This window comes from Orbicella faveolata, unplaced genomic scaffold, assembly GCF_042242905.1.
Source record: "Orbicella faveolata isolate gen_17 unplaced genomic scaffold, um_ofav_v1 contig_24, whole genome shotgun sequence".
NCBI lineage: Eukaryota > Metazoa > Cnidaria > Anthozoa > Scleractinia > Merulinidae > Orbicella > Orbicella faveolata.
The window spans coordinates 30421488-30440565 of NW_028301552.1; the positions used below are offsets into that span (position 1 = coordinate 30421488).

At 39.8% G+C, this 19078-nt stretch overlaps 1 protein-coding gene across 10 annotated transcripts in view; it reads right to left on the minus strand.

Moving 5' to 3' along the window:
- Positions 1-3123: 3123 nt before the first annotated feature.
- The window catches only part of LOC110052140 (glutathione synthetase-like), a 38976-nt gene continuing 23021 nt past the window's right edge, over positions 3124-19078 (minus strand). For 7 of the 10 annotated variants that reach the window (XM_089292909.1, XM_089292907.1, XM_089292908.1 and 4 more), the window contains 13 exons: positions 17920-18228; positions 17502-17577; positions 17066-17259; positions 13622-13658; positions 13433-13506; positions 13231-13311; positions 11863-11952; positions 11137-11206; positions 9719-9840; positions 9305-9374; positions 6781-6862; positions 5371-5557; positions 3124-5110 (listed from right to left, as the gene is read on the minus strand). In XM_089292909.1, coding sequence (XP_089149035.1) covers positions 4987-5110; positions 5371-5557; positions 6781-6862; positions 9305-9374; positions 9719-9840; positions 11137-11206; positions 11863-11952; positions 13231-13311; positions 13433-13506; positions 13622-13658; positions 17066-17259; positions 17502-17577; positions 17920-18182 — 1470 coding nt within the window. In that variant the 5' untranslated portion in view covers positions 18183-18228 and the 3' untranslated portion in view covers positions 3124-4986. Of the gene's footprint in view, positions 5111-5370; positions 5558-6780; positions 6863-9304; positions 9375-9718; positions 9841-11136; positions 11207-11862; positions 11953-13230; positions 13312-13432; positions 13507-13621; positions 13659-17065; positions 17260-17501; positions 17578-17919; positions 18607-19078 lie in introns of those variants that run through there. The other 3 variants (XM_089292914.1, XM_089292913.1, XM_089292904.1) reach the window with 2 other exon arrangements.

Below are 19078 nucleotides of genomic sequence, written 5' to 3' on the forward strand. Positions count from 1 at the left end.
ATGCACACTTTCGACGGCTTCGATCCGCCATCTTTGTTATGGTTTTCTTTATTTTTTGGTTAGAAACCGCCGACACCCCTGCGGGCTCAAATGTCCGAAATTTCTGGCCATGAAGCGACCACTTGACAAATATAGCGGAAATTAGATAATAAGGTGTTGTAACCATACAGCGTTCTGGGTAATGCATTGCAAGTATGGTTTAATTTTTTTCTTCAATGGAAAGTACCGTATTTTTTCTTGAAATTGGACTATTCATATAAATAAAACATTTAATCATGGGGTGAGTCTCTGCAGTTATCATATGCTAATGACGCAAAATTTTGACCCAATATGGTCTAAGCTCCCGTACGCGACCACGTAGGCTTGGCTTTTTGGGTGGTCTCTTACGGGAGGTTTGACTGTATGTATTATTTGCCGGCTGGGAGATCCGTATAGTGAAAAACCGTGACCGAAGTCTTGAAAAGCCACGGGCCAAGGGAAGCAATTTTTTCTACTATATGGACCGACGCTAAGCTGGAAAATAACTTATTTATTTTACCTCTCTTTCGAATTACTCTTGTACATGTAATTGTTGACCTTCTTCACACACACATCGAGCGCACGTTACCGTGACCGTGAGCAGAGAGAGGAAAATCCTGACCGCGATAACAACCAATCAGATTGAAGGATTCGTTACCGTGCCCTCTTGGAAAAAAATAAACCAATTTTATTTCCATAAGAGAAGCCCGAGAATTGAACTTAACTCCTTAGCCTATGAACGGGCTTTCGAACATAGATGACATATGCACTACAAAAGCAAATTAACAAGGAAGCATTAAATCATGATAAAGAGAACATACCAAGCTACAAAATTATACTGTGTTTACTGGCAAAAAGCGTCTTAAATGATTAAATTGGTTGGTTTGAGAAAGTTCGTATTACGTTGCTGCGATTTTAGAGCGAAATTTGGCGAATATGACAACGCTATTCAGTTCAACACAGACAAACAAAATCCAACTTATGGACTACATTTTATGTTGCCATCAGTCATTACTACGAAGATAAAAGAAATTTAATGAGAAAACAAAAACAAAATACCGCAGATGAAAACACACTTAGTTTGCCTTTTTGAGCTTCTTGGAGTGTGTTTTGTTTTGTTTTGTTTTGTTTTGTTTCGTTTTTATTTTGTTTTTATTTTTTTTTCTGAGGGATCCCCAAAACTATTTGAAAAGACTCTCGATTACACCAGGTTCCACAACCAAGTTTTGTCTGGAATAATATATGTAGCTCGGGAGGGAGGGGGGGGGTACTTCCTTAAGTTCTGGGTAGGCGTGTGCCGCGAAGGGTCTTAAAGGATAAAGGAAATAAAAAATGAGAACCTATTTAAGGCCCAAACCTAAAAAATTAAACATTATTACAGGGAAAAGCCAAAACTAATAACGGTGTGAATGGGTCAACTTCATTTCGTTTCTGTAACATTGGAAATAGTTTAGTTTTAACAGATCATTTGTTTTTCGTTTAGCTGGGCATTTATGCACTGCAATTTTAGCTGTCCACCGGGAACACAATGCTAACAGGGGCAAAAATGATACTCTATGTAAAGATTGAGAACCTCAAAAACTTACCAACCCCCCCCCCCTCCCACCGTAACATAGCCTGTGTCAACCTGTGCTGCTGAACGTAGTTTAACAGCATGAAGAGATTGATAACCCCTCTTTGCAGCACTATGAGTGAGATGTCCCCCCTGCCAATTCTTCACATACATAAGGATGTGGACATTGACAATGTGGTATAATTGAGGATTTTGGCCCATCTGGAGGGTCAATGTCTTGCCCTTTGGTTGTAAAGACTCTGCAACTGAAGTGGTCTCTGCTACAAGCTGTTAAACCTGCTATCAGTAAATTATTATCCCAAAGGTTTACATATAAAGAAGACAAGATACTAATTTTAAACACTCAATGTTTTTCTTTGTTTCCAGTTCTGGAACTGTCCATGGGAAAACACGGGAAATGGCATATTTGAGCTCCTGAAAATAAAATCACCCCTCCCCCCTTCTCGAGTAAATGTGCCTTTGACATTTGACTAAGTCCTCAGTAATGTTAAATACTTAATCATAGCTCTTTTGGTACACCTCGGTGACATGCCAGAATAGTCTGGACTCGCCATGAGTATTTTGGCTCGGCTATGTCTCACCAAAATATGGGCCATGGCTGGACCAAACTTGCCTGATAAGGTATAAATATCCAGGGGAAATTACAGTATACATGTATAAATAGAAAGTGGTACTCAGCTTCCGTTTAGGTCTAAGAAAGGAGGTCGTAGCTGCAGGATCAACAGCCTAGTCAACGAATAATGGGTTCCTTAAGGAAGGCAAGTACGCTTTCCACCACTCTTTCTTCCGAGTTTTGATCAATTTGAACCAGTTGAAAGATGTGAGTGTGTTATCATTAAGCACATGAATTTGTGGAATCATATCATCATTTTGAGTTCTACGCAGCATACAAAAGTGTAAGAAGATTAATAATAATGAAAACGTAAACTAAATGAATGAATGGACGCGTGGGAAGGCGCAAGGTTGAAAAAAAAATTCAACTGCATCATGCAATGAGCATGCACGGATGATGAAAGAATATCAAGAAGACTGCCATTTGTTCTATTACTCGTTCCCTAAGCGTGCCGTCGTAAATCACACAACAAAGAAATGGGACGGGCGGCAAATAAAACGACTTTGCTTTGAAAAATAACGTCTGCGAACCCGAGCCAGGAAACGATTTCCGTGGGAATTCTAAGCCAATCAGAGTTTAGCTCAAATAACCCCAGAACTACTGCGCAAGGTATTCGCTGCGAGGAGCACTCGAGTTTCATTCTATCATGGAATCTCATTGGCCAAAGAGAAAACAAAAGTCATTACGTCACAGAAATCGTTTCCTGGCTCGGGTTCGCAGACGTTATTTTCGGCGCAGACAAGCGACAGCCGGAAATTCGTCTGCGTTCGCAGGCTATCGTGAGACAAACGATAAATTCTACTATGGTAGTTTTCGTTTGGACTGCGGTTGTTACGAGCAGCGGAAAAACAAAACAACATGGCGGCGGAAACAAAAACGAAACGGGAGTGACAAAATCGAGGCAAAACGAAGAAAAAGGCATTTTCTCAGCGAGTTTTATTTTTCGTGTTTCATCTACATTCAGGGAAAATGAAATATCTAGGAAAAATACTTTGCTAAAGACTGAAACATTTGGCGCGGGGGGTTCACAACTCATTTCTAACAGAAATACCTCGTTTCAAAATGGGCCCAAAACCATATCAATGCAACATAATTAACACAATTAACTACAATTTCGATGCAGTTTTGCTATAATGTCGTTTATATCAATGAGGGAATCCAACTCGCCATAGCGGTTTTCAGTAGGCCCTCAAAAGAATAAATAAAATAAAATTAAATACAATTAATCAACTAACTAATGTTAAGCAGTAATGAAAAGAAAGCCTGAAAAAAAAAAAAATTCGGGCTTGTACGGGAGTCCAATCCATGACCTTCGCGATACCGATGCAGTCGTGCTCTTCCAACTGAGCCAACAAGCCAATTGGGAGTTGGTCATTTTGCTGGTTCGTAATAAACCCGTGAGTGATGAATAAGTGACTTTGAATATATTAATTTTAAAAAATTTTCCTTAATCCGCAGTTCAAATTTATGAATTTTATATATTCACAGTCACTTAGAATAGTAACTGTATGTGATTTTGGCCGACTTGGGAACCGCTATAAGGCCGCTACAAAGAGATGGATTTCTCAGCGAGAATGTCTTTCAAAAGACATTTGTACTGAGGCTCTGTTTATGAAGTATAAAGAACAGATTCAAGCTACCACGACTATAAACGAATTTTCAAGATGTCATACAAACCCTTCCAACCAAAATGAGAATTTACGGACGTCGGCACGTCGCACCTTCTTTTATGGCCTTATTTTCTGAGATGGCTCTGAATTTGTTGTTGTGTGGTTTTCGTTTGTTTATGTTTTACTGGACTCGGTATCATACGGATCTTGAGCAGATGTTGAAGAAAAATCGCCAAAATATTCGTCAAAATGGACACTGAAAGTTAGAAACTCCCATTAAAGTGGGTCTTCAGCCTGAAGGAGCTCATAATAGTCATTCAGAAACTGTAATTAATTGAATTCGTCAAAATTTTGGAAAAAAACTACAATAACAACAAAGTTTTGGCAATAGTAATTGGCAATAGTAGTAGCCTTTTGCCTTTCATTTTCCTGAAATTTTATTGATTACTTTACACTAATCTTGAAATCTGATTGGTTGTTTTGTTTTACTGTCCCATTCTCATTGGCTGAGAAAAAGATGCGATTAAGAACAAAAAATAGTGCGATTCGTGAATAAATCGCACCACTGAGAGCCAATCAGATTGCAAGGATAACCAGTGATTTCAAAATGGATTTAATAAATGATATCAATAAATGTATTAAAGTAGTGGCAAATGTTAGAAACACGCCTCTTTATTTTAGCGGCATTATAGCTGTTCAAAGCCGGCCAAAATCACATACAGAGAAGGCCACAAGTTCATTAGTTTTTTAACTATTAAGTGTCATCCTCTTTAAATAAAGTTTGATTAATTGATTGATTGATACAAGCCAAGACGGCGTCATAAACCGTGGAAAGGTCTATTAAGCCACCACGCACCATCGTGTACCCGAGCTTGCAAAATTTTGACATAAATGGGTACTTTATTGCATAGAGATTCCTCCCAAAATATTCAGGTGATACAAGTTCACCATAAATATTCTACGTTATTTTTCAAAATGTACAGAATTAAACCCATGTAGATGTCTTAATTAGCGAAACAAATTAACTGTACCAACCTTATTAATTCAAAATATTATCGTGTGATACCGTGGATTAATTTTTTTTATTTGAAACATGGCTAAGAAATTGCCGGAGATAAAAATAAAGGTATTGGGTTTATGTCCTGGCATTTCAGTCATATACCAAGGAAGCATTACATCATGTACGGACTATCAAAAGCAGCGCTGCCAGAAGATATTCCTCCTTCATCGTGCTCGGTCGTTTTCGTTCTGAGCATGTAACCTATCTCTTTGTTCAGCAGTATTTCATCTCCACGACTGAAAATGAAAAGATTTTAAAGTTGAGACAAAGAATATTCTATCATGAAACGTTAGGTAACTTGAATTGGTCCGATTACAGATGCTCACTCTTTTGAACTAGATCGCGCATTCGGCCCAAGAAAAAGTATCCCCTTGTTAACCATTAGTTTCACTGTCACAAGATTCACTACTACAGATAAACGAAAAAAAAACTGTTCCTCACGGGATAAGCCGTTAAGTCATTCATTTCCATTTTTTTGCCGTTACGAATGGCATACCTGATAATAATACCCAGAATTCCAAGCTCAGGAATGACGTCCCTGTAGTCAGTACCTGGGAGTTCGTGACGCACCATTAAGTTTTTGCTGATTTCTGGCTGGATCCGATCCATCAGTATATACTGTGACCTACTTTCAGGATTGTTAAGTAACGTGTGACGTATATCTTCCCTAAAGATGTTGTTGCCTGCAATAGATATCACAGCATCTTTAGTAAGTCTTGTTGTGTTCAAATATCACTTGGTATGTTACAGTGTAACACCACGCCATTAATGGTGCACGCGGTTTAGAGTGACATGTTTGTCAGTAGCTGAAACACTTGATGTACTTCATGGCCGCTAGTTGAGAAATCAGCAACAAATGAAGTAACAATGTAGATATTAAAAGCAGATGTCAATTCAAATTGTTAGTTGAAGTTATTAACATAACATTACTCATATCTGCGATTGGTTGGTAGTTACCAGCAAATACTATCAGCGGCGCATTATGCTGTAACTTGTTTTCTTTCCTTCAAAAACAGTGAAAACGACATTTTTAAATTCTTGAAAAATGTTTCGACGGTACATCAAAACGCTGGTTTCAAATTAGGTTTCTAAGCATATACTGTTTGGAAAATTTTAAAATGCCGTTTGTTTTTCAAAGTTCGCTGTGCATTTGCTGCTGTCTCGGACATTTTCACCAATTTTTTTTCCTTCCTATCAAGGTCCCCTATCAAGGTCCATCAAGGTAGATGTACTTCGACGAAGACACCGACCATTGGCAAATACGGGATAAATTAACTTTGCAGGGGTACTTTTACGGGAGTCTCTTCTTAAAGCCTTGTTCTCATATGCCGCCGACCTGCCTGTGACATATTCGCCGGTTGCGAGTGACAACGTTCGGCGATCTGTTCCAGTGGGTCCCCGGCGCATCTGCGATGGATCTCCGACGCACTCAAATTGGCGCGAAATGCAAATCGAATTGGCGCAATTTTCAACCATTCCATTTGTAAAGTATGGAATTGTGGGGAAAAAATCGAGTTATTACGTCATACGTTGCGTCCGCAGATAGTCCAGATGATGTTCACATAAAATATTTTCATCGCCGACAATCCCCGACAACCGCCGGCTTGCCTGCGAAGTTGAACTCAGCTCAACTTCGCAGGCAAGCCTGCGGTCAATGACTGGGACAGGATGATTCGACGATAAATGTTTACATATGCCGTAGCGGTCGGTGTCCCATGTCTTAGGTGTGTCGGCGGCATATGAGAACCAGGCTTTAAACCTCTCTAAATTATAGAGACTCCCTGCCAGAAAAGTGTAAAGTTGCACCCTTGAACATTTGGGGCAAAAAGTCAAATGTTGATGAAAATTGGGAAACCGCGCACGTGTTTTTTTGTTTTATGGGAAGAAAACAAAAACCTTTGCATACCTCCGCCTTCTCTCTGAGGCTTCAGGACGAATTTTTCAACCATTTTTAGGCAGCTCTCCATGTTGTGGTCTCCTTCAGGCCCCTACGATCAAAAGTCTCAACATTATTAATTCCAGTACTCATGTTGCCTACCGCATCTAACACTGGGGGAGCGCCGATCTTAACAACAACGACAACAACAACATGGAAATCATTTGTTAATACACGATTTGCTCAAGATCAGCAGAGCTGATGTGGTCGTGTCACACCATAAGACAGTTATATCTAAAAATTTAAAATCATATCTATAAATTAAACTTACAGCAGAGTCTAATCGGACAAGACGAAAGCATCCATTCCATTAGAATCTATTTAATTACGTTTAAAAGTATTTGCATTTTCTCACGCCCTTTTATTATCACTCAAAAACTTTCCATAAAATGGCTCCACGGTATGATAATGACTTTTTCAGAAATTCAGTCTTGGAGCGAGGTAACGGAACGTATATCTTCTGTCTAAGATCATAGGAAGTGGTCCGTTTTGTGAATAAGTCCTGAGGGGAAGACGGGTCTGGGGGGGGGGGGGGTCCCATTGAAGCAGTGATGTACAAATAAAGGCAGTCTTTTCAAAAAGTATGGTTGAGAGACTTCCAGTTTACAGCACTATAAACATTAGGGACCTAAAGCACCGACCGACGACGACCAGTTCAGAGGACGACAACCGGAAGTAAAATCTCCCCTTGCCACGCTACTACGCATGCTCGACTCGTCGTCCAGGTGAAGTTCAGGGCGTGAAAACGACAGGGTTGCTGTCCTGAGCGAACGTGAGTTTTTAGGATACAATTTTATACCGTGAAGATCGTTTTAAATTGGGTCGAAAATTCGGTATCATTCATCTCTTCGAGTGAAAACCTGTTATATTCTTCGAATGAGAAATTGGGATTTTCGGCATAAATTCCTCATTTAGGACTGAAAATCCGTTGTCATCGATAGTACCCTTCTCGTAGTTCAGGAGAAATGGGTCTTGGAGCTGGTGAGAGGAAGTGATGGCAAAACTTTTCGGTACTCTTAGGTCGCTGCAAGCAAGTTTACATGTACTCGCACCGGCTTGGTTTTCACGCCATGAACGATGTCCTCGACTCAGTCCTCCAGCAGTTTTACTTGTCGTCGTAGTCATCGTCGTCCCGGTCTCTATTATCGGGACATATTCCAGTCCAAGAGGTAAATCCCTTTAGAAAACAGTCCAGAGAAAATACGTGGGCTGACTGGTTAAAAATCGTGTTTCTATAACTCGATGGAAACACAGAACTAGCAGGAGCTGCTGACGTAATGATGGCTCGAGCAAAGAGAAGTTACACTTTGATAATCAACGTCAACAAGTTGTTTTCCTTTTTTCGTCGCGGTGTTTTCTAAAAGAAATAGAAAATATGTTCTCCGTTTTTCTAGCGAGTTATAGAAACACTCGTGAAAGTTTGGGAGAACTCGAAAAAGCTGTGGAAACACTTGCCTGCGGCTCGTGTTCCCGCAGCATTTCTCGCTCTCCCAAACCTCCACTCGTGTTTCTATTGAAAAATTAGATTATGAGCTCGAGATTTCTATCACGTGATAGCTAACGAGGGCGCAGCCCGAGTCAACTATTACGCATAGAAATCGAGAGCGAATAATCTAATTGTTTTAGTATAAATCTACTAGTCGTTCAAAATTTTATCTGAATCCTCTTCACAGACACTTCGAAAACGCCAAGAAGCGGCCGTCATTTTGCTAATTATAACAAGCGCACACTGCTACGTTACTCACTATCTATAACAGAATAGATAGTGAGTAGCATAGCCAATCAGAGAAAAGCATTAGTGATAGAACGCTACTAGATTTATACTAAAACTCGGTAGAAACACGGTACATGTTTTCTGTTTCTTAAATAACAGCCCTTCACTTGCAATTGCATCGCAAAATCAAAGTCAATCCACAGCCAGTCAAAGGAACTCAAGGAAACCCCAGCAAGCGGTTGAGTAAGAATGGAAGGAAGAAAAACGCTCTCGTAAAATTTTGAAGCAAATCAATGTACCGTATCAAAATTTTATGTTATAGGCGTAGTTGAAGCTTCCTTTACCCAGAAAATCTGCCAGGTATCCATACGATACCTGTGAAGTTTTTGCAATTTACAAAAGATTGCCTTAAATTAAGAGGTGCCAAGCCGTAAATATGTGTAATCGTTTTACGTCACTCTTAATATGAGAATTCCCCGATAAGGGGGGCAGAGAAAACTGTGAACGTTAGAAAATCGTGGAGATGCGTTTAGCAGTTCTTCAATCGGGGTGACAAAAATTTATGTGTTGCGAGTCTAGTTTTATACTATGACGCAAATTTTTTGTTTGTATATTGTTTTTGATCGCAATTTCTAGATCTCGGAAAAGCGGTACCGCTTGCTTAGTTTCTGAATAATACCGTGCTTTTCCTCAGAAAATCACACTGCTCCATATTATGTATTTATACCCAGGAATATCAAACTGGGTACGATAAAAGATACTACAATATAATGTTCTCACCAGGTCAAGTGTATGCAGTCCGGTGAAAGTTCTTCTCACTCTGTCCACCGAATCTTTGTCGGGTAGGAACCTGGAGATGAAAATGTTACCTAAACTGTATTAAGAACTTGGTTCTGAGGCTTCTTCTTTTAGATCTTTCCCGTTCTTTCTGAGTAAAAGGTTAGTAGGATCAACTATAAACTGAACTGTACTGTATGTTGAAAAATGCTTCACTTTTCAAAATCCTTCAGCAGCTACTATACGCTAAACGATGATCATGAAAGTAACAATTTTGTAGCTCATAAAGAGAGACATTTACTGGTTTCTACAGAAAAAATTGTGATAATGACATAGCCAAAGTCTTCAGTTGCTCGTTTTCACAGAGAAATGTTTCCTGACATTATGGAATATTCCTGGTCAGTAATTATTATATACCTCTCCAAGATTCCAGGACCAGCCAATACTTGCTGCATCTTCTTTGTTCCTATCAGCTGGTACGCCACTGTCGGGCATTTAATGCAACGGGATAATTCTAATGTTAAACGAGCTGACCACTCCTAAAAAACAAACAAACAAACAAACAAACAAAATTAGACAATTTACTCAGAACTATTTATTAAGAACGCATGTTTCAGACCGATTTTCGACTGAGTGTCGTAATTAAGTACTCCGACCAATCACAGCAGAGTCAAGCGGGGTCTAGAGTATAAAACAACAACATGTAACCTGCGCTAACGACGGAAAAAAGGGCAAGTCACGACTGGTTTTGGGTTTGCTTCTCATTGGTTGAGAAAGAGGGTCGACAGGAGTTTGTCAACCAATCACAGCGCGTACTAAAGCAAAACTAAGGGTGCGTTTCTTTAACAAAATCCAAGATTGGATTGTTAAATCAGAAAGAATCCGAAAACGGATTTTGTAGTTTCTTTACTAAACAGATCAATTCAAGATCTGTCGGATCACGGTGCGTCAAAGGAACCGAAGAATCCACCCTAGGAGTGGATTTTCTTATAGAAAGGCACCCTAGGGCAAACGCGGATTATTTTCGACAATCAAGTACGGTGAAAAACGCCCTGAAACGATCGAGAAATCTAATCTAGTGCTAATATCATTTTCATCGGAGTAGTGAAAAAAAAAGCAAACAAACAAAGACAAAACAGACAAAATGAGAACGCGGCGTTAGAAACCATGACGAATCTCATGCCAAGATCATTTTTGTCGTGGTACAAAAATAAACATAAGAAAGAAATGGTAAGAGATCTCAGGAAGTGTTTCTTAGTATAATGTCATTATCAGCATCTGTCATGAAAAAAGTCAATGTATCTCATGAAGTTGTTTTGTTATAAATTTAAACCATTTGAGCATTGAGGTTAGTGAATTCATTGCTGCGGTAGTTTGATGTGATAACTGAAATCGATTGGAGGAGACAGTGTTGTTTGCCTATGTTACGTTATGTATGGGTTATTGACCAAGTGTTCGGTCAAGATGGCTGGATATTGGCCAAGTTCTTTTTTTGCATGTTTATGGACCGAGACGGAGTCGAGTTCCATAAACTCGCAAAAAAAGAACGAGGCCAATATCCAGCCATCTTGACCGAACAAGCTTGGTCAATAAAGGATTTATTATATGGCTTTCTGGGAAGTTTTTCTTACGGGACACGGCGGGTAGTCCCGAGCGGGTAAGATAGCTCCATCTTGCCCGCTCGGGTAGCCAATCACAGCGCAGGATTTGATTCATCTTGCCCGCTCACGGAGCTAGCCATATAATAAGTTACGTTACGTTATTTATGTTACGTTACGTTACGTCATGCATAAAGAAGACCATGAACCAGACATGAATCGAAGTATTAACCTTACCTTTTCACTTGGGTAGTGTTTTGGAGCATAACCGGCCCTGAAGTAGGCTACAGCAACTTCCAGCCCATCTCTGTTGCCGCAGAAAACGAATTTAAATGGCAAATTAGTTATCCGTGATCAGCGTAAGTATATTAACTAAAGAGAGTTAGCCTCGATACAAGCAAAGGTTCGGCAACATTAGATAGCCAGACTGGTCAAACTGTGGAGTTCTCGACAAGGAATAGATCATTGTAACATGGAAAGTTATAACCATTTAAATGACTCGCAGAGATGTGCTCAAAGTTATCATGCATGAATGTCCGAAAAAAATAAAAACCCAGATAAGTGATTCAAGCCCCAACTCGCCGAGTCTTCACTTAAGATTGATTCCACTGCGCACGCACCAGTGCGTTCAAACTTTTTAACTTCATGTTTGTTACATTAATCAGCCACTCTGTGATTTCCACTGTTTGAGAGCCTGGGATACAAACTGGCGCATCACTTAGGCAAGTTGTTCAAAGCGTATTAAGTTTAGTTATGCAAAATGGAGGGAGTAAGTAGGCTTTCGAGACAATCAAAAGCGGTCTCCCTGGGCCGGACTTCGTTTATGTGGTGTGGTAATAAGTGACTTGATAGTCTTCAAGCTAACGTTGTGTGTTGTCAAGTGTACACCCAACACAAGGCTCATATTAAAAAGAAGGACACAACTGAGGGCGAGGCTTAAGGAAATAAAAACGAACAACTTGCATAAACAGACTCCCATTGTTTTTTTTGTCCGCTTCACTGTTGTTAAAAATGTCGGTTAGGCTTCGCCTGATCACCCCCACGGCGGAGTTTCTGCAAAAAAACAAGCATACCTGTAATGTTGCGAGATACTTGACAACCTCTCTCATTTGAAGTTGTTCAAAAAGATCTGTGTTTTGCCATTTTGTTTGTTATTGAAAAAGAACTGCGTTTAGACGTTTGTTCAACAATTTTCCTGCGAAATCGTGTCCGGAATATCACCTGATACTTTGCCGACGTTACCTTAGGTCAAGTTTGCTGAAATCAGGGAATATTGAGTACATCATGACAATATTTGGAAATTTTACATTGTGTCTACAATTTGAAATGCTTCTTGCGTCTCAAACAGTCGAAACACATACAATTACTGATGGGCTGCAGACAAAACTGCCCCAATTTTTGCAACTATAATTCTATAGCCTAAAAGCGGAGCTCCTGATTGCAATAATTATATTAACCTTAAAGGAAAAAAACGGGTTTTTCTTGGATCAGAAACTCAAATAGTGATCAATTGTGAGCATGTAATTGTTCAGTGTGTAGTTTCAATATTTTTTCCACTTCAATTTGAAAAACCTATACCCAATAAATGTACCCAAGGTTGTAGAAATATATCAGAGCTAGCTCAGAGACTTTCCAAGAGACGATTGTGCGAGGAATATCTCGAAAGAACTGTAAAATATTCGCCAGGGGTTAATTTGCGCCGAAATTTCGCCTTTGCACGTACTCCTTCATTCTCCCCTAGTGAAATAACCTGGCTTGAGCCTGCGATCCAATCAGAAATCCAGTACCTGGTCGGCGGTAAACTTAAAAAAAAAAACACGGGACCCAATGAGCTCTTAACCTGAGCCCGCGATACGGTCGCGTGATACTGGTAAGCGGATAGCTTGTTTTGACAGCTGTCAATTGATCATAACATGGATGACCAATATAAAGGATGTACCTATGGTAATAGTGCTACTCTCTAATTATTTTGGCATACGGACAGTCACGTGACAACCAAACCTTTTTAGATCGATGGATTACCAAATGTTTTAAGGTATGGGGTTCCGCTCGCGCGCATTCGGCGCGCAGGAGCTCCGTTATAACAGTCCCTAGAATGAGCAGTACCACTTGAGTTGACAGGAAATGAAGAGAGGTTGGAAAGCGAAGTTTTTAAAAGTAAAGCTGGACTGCGGTCAACTGAACAAAAAGCAGAGAAATGAAGGAAAACAGCTCGTATCGAGCGACCGCTGCATCATTCGTTCCACTCTGATATTTAAGTTTCGAACGACACGAACGAAACGATTTGCGTGCAAAAACATAAAAGAACCAGAGGACTGCGCATTCGATTACCTCTCTTTAATGCGATATTCCAGTATCCTTTGGCAGTAGACATTCCATTCGTCAGGGTCAACAATGAACATTATGACAGCACTACAAAGAAAGTAAGAACACCTTAGTTGCTTACAAAGCAAAAGAACGAACACACAACAAATGGACAAACAAAACAAACACACAGATGCACGAACAATTAGGAGGCAGTACACATAACAACCTTGCCTCTCCATATAGTTCCCAGGCCTTAATGAGCCCGTCAGCCAATTCATCCAATGCGTTGTTTGGCGGTACCTAAAAAACGGAAAACACAATCAATAGTCAACTGGTTTAAAACGCTCACGAAACTCAGCAAAGTTTCCTGCGAATCATCGACCTTAAGAACTAGATATATCAAAACAAAGCCTACCTTGCTTTCTTGTCGGCCCACCAAACGCAAAAGATATCTAGAGCATTGAAGAAGCAATTTCGTGACAGTCACTTACATCAAGTTGTTTAATTTATGGTAAGGTATCATGCATCAGTGTTTTGTTACGTTTCGTTCTCGAACGAAGAGAAATCAAGGTTGCCTAGAGTCTTAGCAATGTTCGGATGTTCTGAAGACAATTACAACATTGCTGCAAAACTTAAATACTGTCAGAGTGAATAGGTTCCTCAAGCTTCTCTCCTACCCTCCCCCACCCGGCCAACCACTCCCAAGAAAAAAAGATGGAACTTTCGTTAAAATGTGAACAACTTGGAGAAGGTCAACGTTTTTATTAATCCTCGGACGTACAAGGTAGGGGGGGCGTGGATGCCACCCCCTGCCAACCCCCCTATAAAATTTTTTCAAAGTTTTAAAACGACGATTTATTCTAAGAGGCTAAAACTTTCAGTAGGTGGTCCTTCATTCTCTGCGAAAATGATGGCGGATCTAAGATGGCGGGTCAAATGACGTCATTTGACGTCATATATCGTCATTACCAACAAAAAAGGTATTATCTTGTAGAGCAAGCTCAGGGCTATCTAATCAATGTAACACTAACACTAACACTAACACTGACACTGACACTAACACTAACACTAACACCCAGACGAACGCCAACGCCAACGCCAACACCTAACGCTAACACTAACACTAACACTAACGCTAACGCTAACACTAACGCTAACGCTAACGCTAACGCTAACGCTAACGCTAACGCTAACACTAACACTAACACTAATACTAATACTAATACTAAAACTAGAACTAGTACCAGAAGTATATGCTTCTGCTACTACTTATCATATTTATAATAAAAGCTATTAAGTTTTAAGGAAAACATCATTAAAATTATAACAAACAGCGATTGCTATGTCGGCAAGGATTCTTTAAAGCCAGTAAGAGTGGTCTGGGTTTTGGTTGTAGTTGGAACCCTGTTGCATAGTGTAGCACCTCGATAGTGCAGGCTACGTTTTCCGGCCTCAGAGAGTGGTCTGGGAATAAAGAAATTATAAGCGGAGCCCCTCAAGTCACAGGTGTGAACTTGCGATGTTGTTTGAAAAAGTTCATGGACGCGATGTGGAAAGTGATCATTTACCACCTTCTACATAGTAACCACTAATTGTTTAGTAAACAGGAAGATGGCGTCATATAATCAGAATTTGTTATTATGCGAGCAGCCCTATTTTGTAGCTTCTGGAGCCTCTCGGATTGGCATTTTGCGATACAACCCCATACTGGGCTACAATAGTCAAAATATGGAATAACAAGGGCATTGTACATGTTAATTAAAGTATCCCGCGGTACTAAGGCCCTAGCCCGCTTCAGAAGTGCCAGGCCAGCTGACACTTTTTTAACAATCTGATCAATTTGAGACTACCACGTTGGAGTGTCATCAATTTCGACCCCTAGGTATCTGTGGGTTTTGACTCTTTCTATAGAATGACCATTTATTCTTACATCAGGTTGATGATCTAAATGAGCGATCTTGTATTAGGTGGCAATACTATAATATTTAGTTTTCTTCACATTGAGACTAAGTTTATTTGCCTGGAGCCAAGACTGGATTTTGTTTAGATCACTGTTTAGCTTTATTTGTAGATCAGTAAGATCACGAGAAGTAATGGTGAGACAAGTATCATTAGCATACAGTCTTTGTGTTGAGGTTAGGCCACTCGCGGGAAGAGCATTTATATAAATCAAGAATAATAAGGGCCCCAAGATGGATCCTTGAGGGACACCACAAACAGTGGAGCCATAATCAGATAGAGAGCCATTTACATACGGTTCTTTCCTTACGATCAGTCAGATATGATTGAAACCATTTTAAGCTTGTGGAGTCAACCCTATACAATTGAAGCTTTCTGAGTGGAATTTCGTGATCAACAGTATCGAAAGCTTTCTTAAGATCGAGAAAGAGAACTCCATTTAGTAAACCATTATCCATATTAGAAAACCAATCATCGGTTATATCGAGAAGGGCAGTCAAAGTTGAGTGGCAAGGTCGAAAACCCGACTGAGCATCCGCAAGTAAATCATGCTCCATTAAGAAACCATATAACTGGTTGAAGACTATTCTTTCAATAAGTTTTCCGACAATCGGCAAGACAGATATAGGTCTATAGTTATTTGGATTAGTTTTAATATCATCCTTGTAAATAGGAGAGACTCTGGCTATCTTCCAATCATCGGGAAAAATGCCGGTAGTTAATGATAGATTTACGATGTAGGTCAAGGATGCAGAGATGATAGGTCCCGCCTCCTTTAACAGTTTAGCTGAAATTTTTAGACTATGTATTTTGGTGGGTTGCGGTGTTTTACCGAAAATGGTATTTATCCCTTTCCATGTGATCTTAATGTTACCGCGGTTGCTCTTGAAAAACGAATTATAATATGAGACTTTTGCCTTCTTAATAGCAGTATTGACCTTATTTCTCATAGCTTTGAAACGCACCCAAGTTGGGGGTATGAGTTAGCTTGTACGTCCGAGGGTTAAGACGTCGTAGGATGGAGCCGGTCCTATCAGCATTTAAAGTGAACCTGACTTTGGTTAACCACTGACTACAATTTTTCCTTAAATCCCTTTTTTTTTTTGTAAGAACTATATTCTACAGACGTAAACAATATTTTCGTTTTACCATCTTCTGACGTTGCACAAATCACTTGACTCCGATGATAACTTCCGCTCAGGTTGTCGAAACGTCAATTAGTGTCATCACAAACAGTCCATCGCAGGAGTACACTCACTCGGACGATCGTGCTTCACTTACTCATTTCATTTTACGTTAAGCACATTTATTTGATCAACCAATCTTATGGAGGACTGCTACTGATATTTGACTCCACGTATTTTTCTTCCTCGAAAGTATTGTTTTGCTTTCTTATCCGAGCTGTTGTTACATTTTATTCACGATTTGACTTAAACGTACAATAAGTAAGTTTTGAAGAGGAACTTAAGTACCGTTTCACCTAAGAATGCGCTGTGACGTACCCAAACGTAGATAAGGAAGACGGTAGTCAAAAGCGAATCTCATTTGAGTAAATATAGGACACAACGTTAATAAAATTGGCTTTGTGTGATAATCGACATGCAAGTTAGCAACACTTTTGCATTTCGTGTCTGCCATATAATTTTCTCGAATTTGTAATGCGCAGAATAACGAAATTGAAAAGACTGAAAATTAAATTTAAGACTTTTGGATAACCCCAAACCCATTTCGACAATATTGCAATGTTCTTCTTGTCTGTCTTGTCCTCAGGCATCAACGCATTTCATGGAAAGAGCGGGAAATCAGTGGCGCGGGGGTTGATGGGAAAAATCCTACCACAAAACTATGAGCAAACGTGTGGGAAGCACGTGAAGGAGGCCTACTGAGCTTTTTTGGTTACCTGTGCAATTCGGGGACCAGGCAGGCGAATGTGGTGCCGCCAAGAGACATGGTGTTCAATTCAACTTGCTTGATGTGGATCAGATCAGTGTCATCATTAGAGGCAGGCTGAATACTAGAGCTGCGGTATTCGTCGTGAAGTCCGCTGCTTGTCTCAATGAAGTAATCGGAACGAAAAATTCCCAGTGAGATAGGCTGAAACAAAGAAGGCAGCTGTTCAAGTAGGAAAAGTTCCTGGTCAAAGAGAAATTCCCTGGTCTTCAGTCCGGGCTACATTAAAATGTTTAAAAGTGATGTACTTGTCTTAGAACTGAGAAGGGGTATGTTTGATTATATCGTTAACGTTTCTTTAGATTTCTTATAAAAGTTTATGGGTAGAAGGTGGATGGATAGAAAAACCAAAGATAGGCGGACTGAGAAGGCAAGGAAAATCTTACCTGGGCGCTCCCTAGCTGCCAAACTTTGTCGTAAATGTCAAAGAGTTTTGATGTGAAGGGGTCAGCAGCGACTGTACTAGAGTGAAATAAGAAAATAAATAACTCATTTGAGGAAGTCTGTGTAGCTGCAGCAAATATCTCTTGCCCGTCAGACTAATTGGACAGAGATACAGCGGATCTTGTTAGCCGTGAACGTGAAGGAATGCCGGCAAGTTGTTTGGCTATAAAACGTGCTACAATTGTTTCTTGTTAAAGGTGGTTCGCTAACAAGCCGTGAGCCGTGATTTTTTTTTATAATGATTAAACCAGAAAGTGAGATGTGACTAGTTCTAACCGCCAAGGGAAATGGCCAAAAAAATGATCAGACAGTGGAAACTAATCTCCCTCCACCGCTATAATCACATAGTAATATTAATACCACATAAGCGCTTTCTTTGTAAATTTGAAGTCCTGGCTGACTTTGTGAACTAGCAAGTTAAAATCCCTCTGCACTTCTCTCGCAGCTGTGAAAAGCTTTTGCGGAACTGGTGAAGGATACAGAGTGAAGGGAATATGCTCAAAATTTCCCCGAGAGTCTCTATGAATCATCCCGTGGCAAACACAGTAATCTCTTCCTTCGACCTCAAGACGTTTGACTTCATCTTTGGAAATTTCTTGATCGCTGATATGTGGAAGGAACATCGTGGTGAGGTTGTGTAACGTGCGTTGACTCGAATTGTATGGATACCTGAAAATCAAAAACACGAAAGATTTTAATCGGTGTATGTACAGTCTAAAGAACACGAAATGTTTTGTCGGCGACAAGCAATGCATTAGCAAATAAGAAGGGTGGGTGTCAGATCTAAAGGCTGATGATTTGAAGCCCACTGACTCCGTCTTGTGGAGTGCTGTTTTCCTAGACAAGAAGCTGAGCTTTCCATTATTGTCAGTTGTCCACCCGGCTGCATAAATGGTTACTGGCTTCATTCTGCTTCGGGTAACCCTACAATGGAGAGCCTATTTATTTGTAATGAAAAAATGCTAGATACTTTGATTGATGCTTAAGCGTGAAGCTTGTGGGATGTGGCTTAAAATAACAACGATTACCCTAGAAATGAGTGGGCTCACAAATACTTGGGCTCACCCTTTTCGTCTGCTGGATTTAAGGGGTGTATGTTATCATAATGGTTTCTTATTTCGGGTGACTATTCAAGAGAGCTCTATGAAAATTAAACAATAAAATTATTTTCAAATTGACGTTTTTATTTATTTATTTATTTATTTATTTATTTGAGTTATAAGATCGTGAATGCCATGAAAGTCTACAACATACGGAATAGCTTGTTGAAACAGAAGAGGGGCTTGCAAAATATCATTGCATGGCCATCAGCTTCTAAGATACTTGGAAATAAACGCTATTCTGAAAACAAAGTACACATGAACGATCGTGACGTGATAATCATAATAATAATTGTCCTTAATAACACTTATCAGGACATTGTCTTGTGTCACGACAGAGTGATTATTTGGTTTTGACCACCGCATAAGTGTTCTCATTAGGTTAATTTATTCTTGGTTTTCATGTGACGTCATAAAAA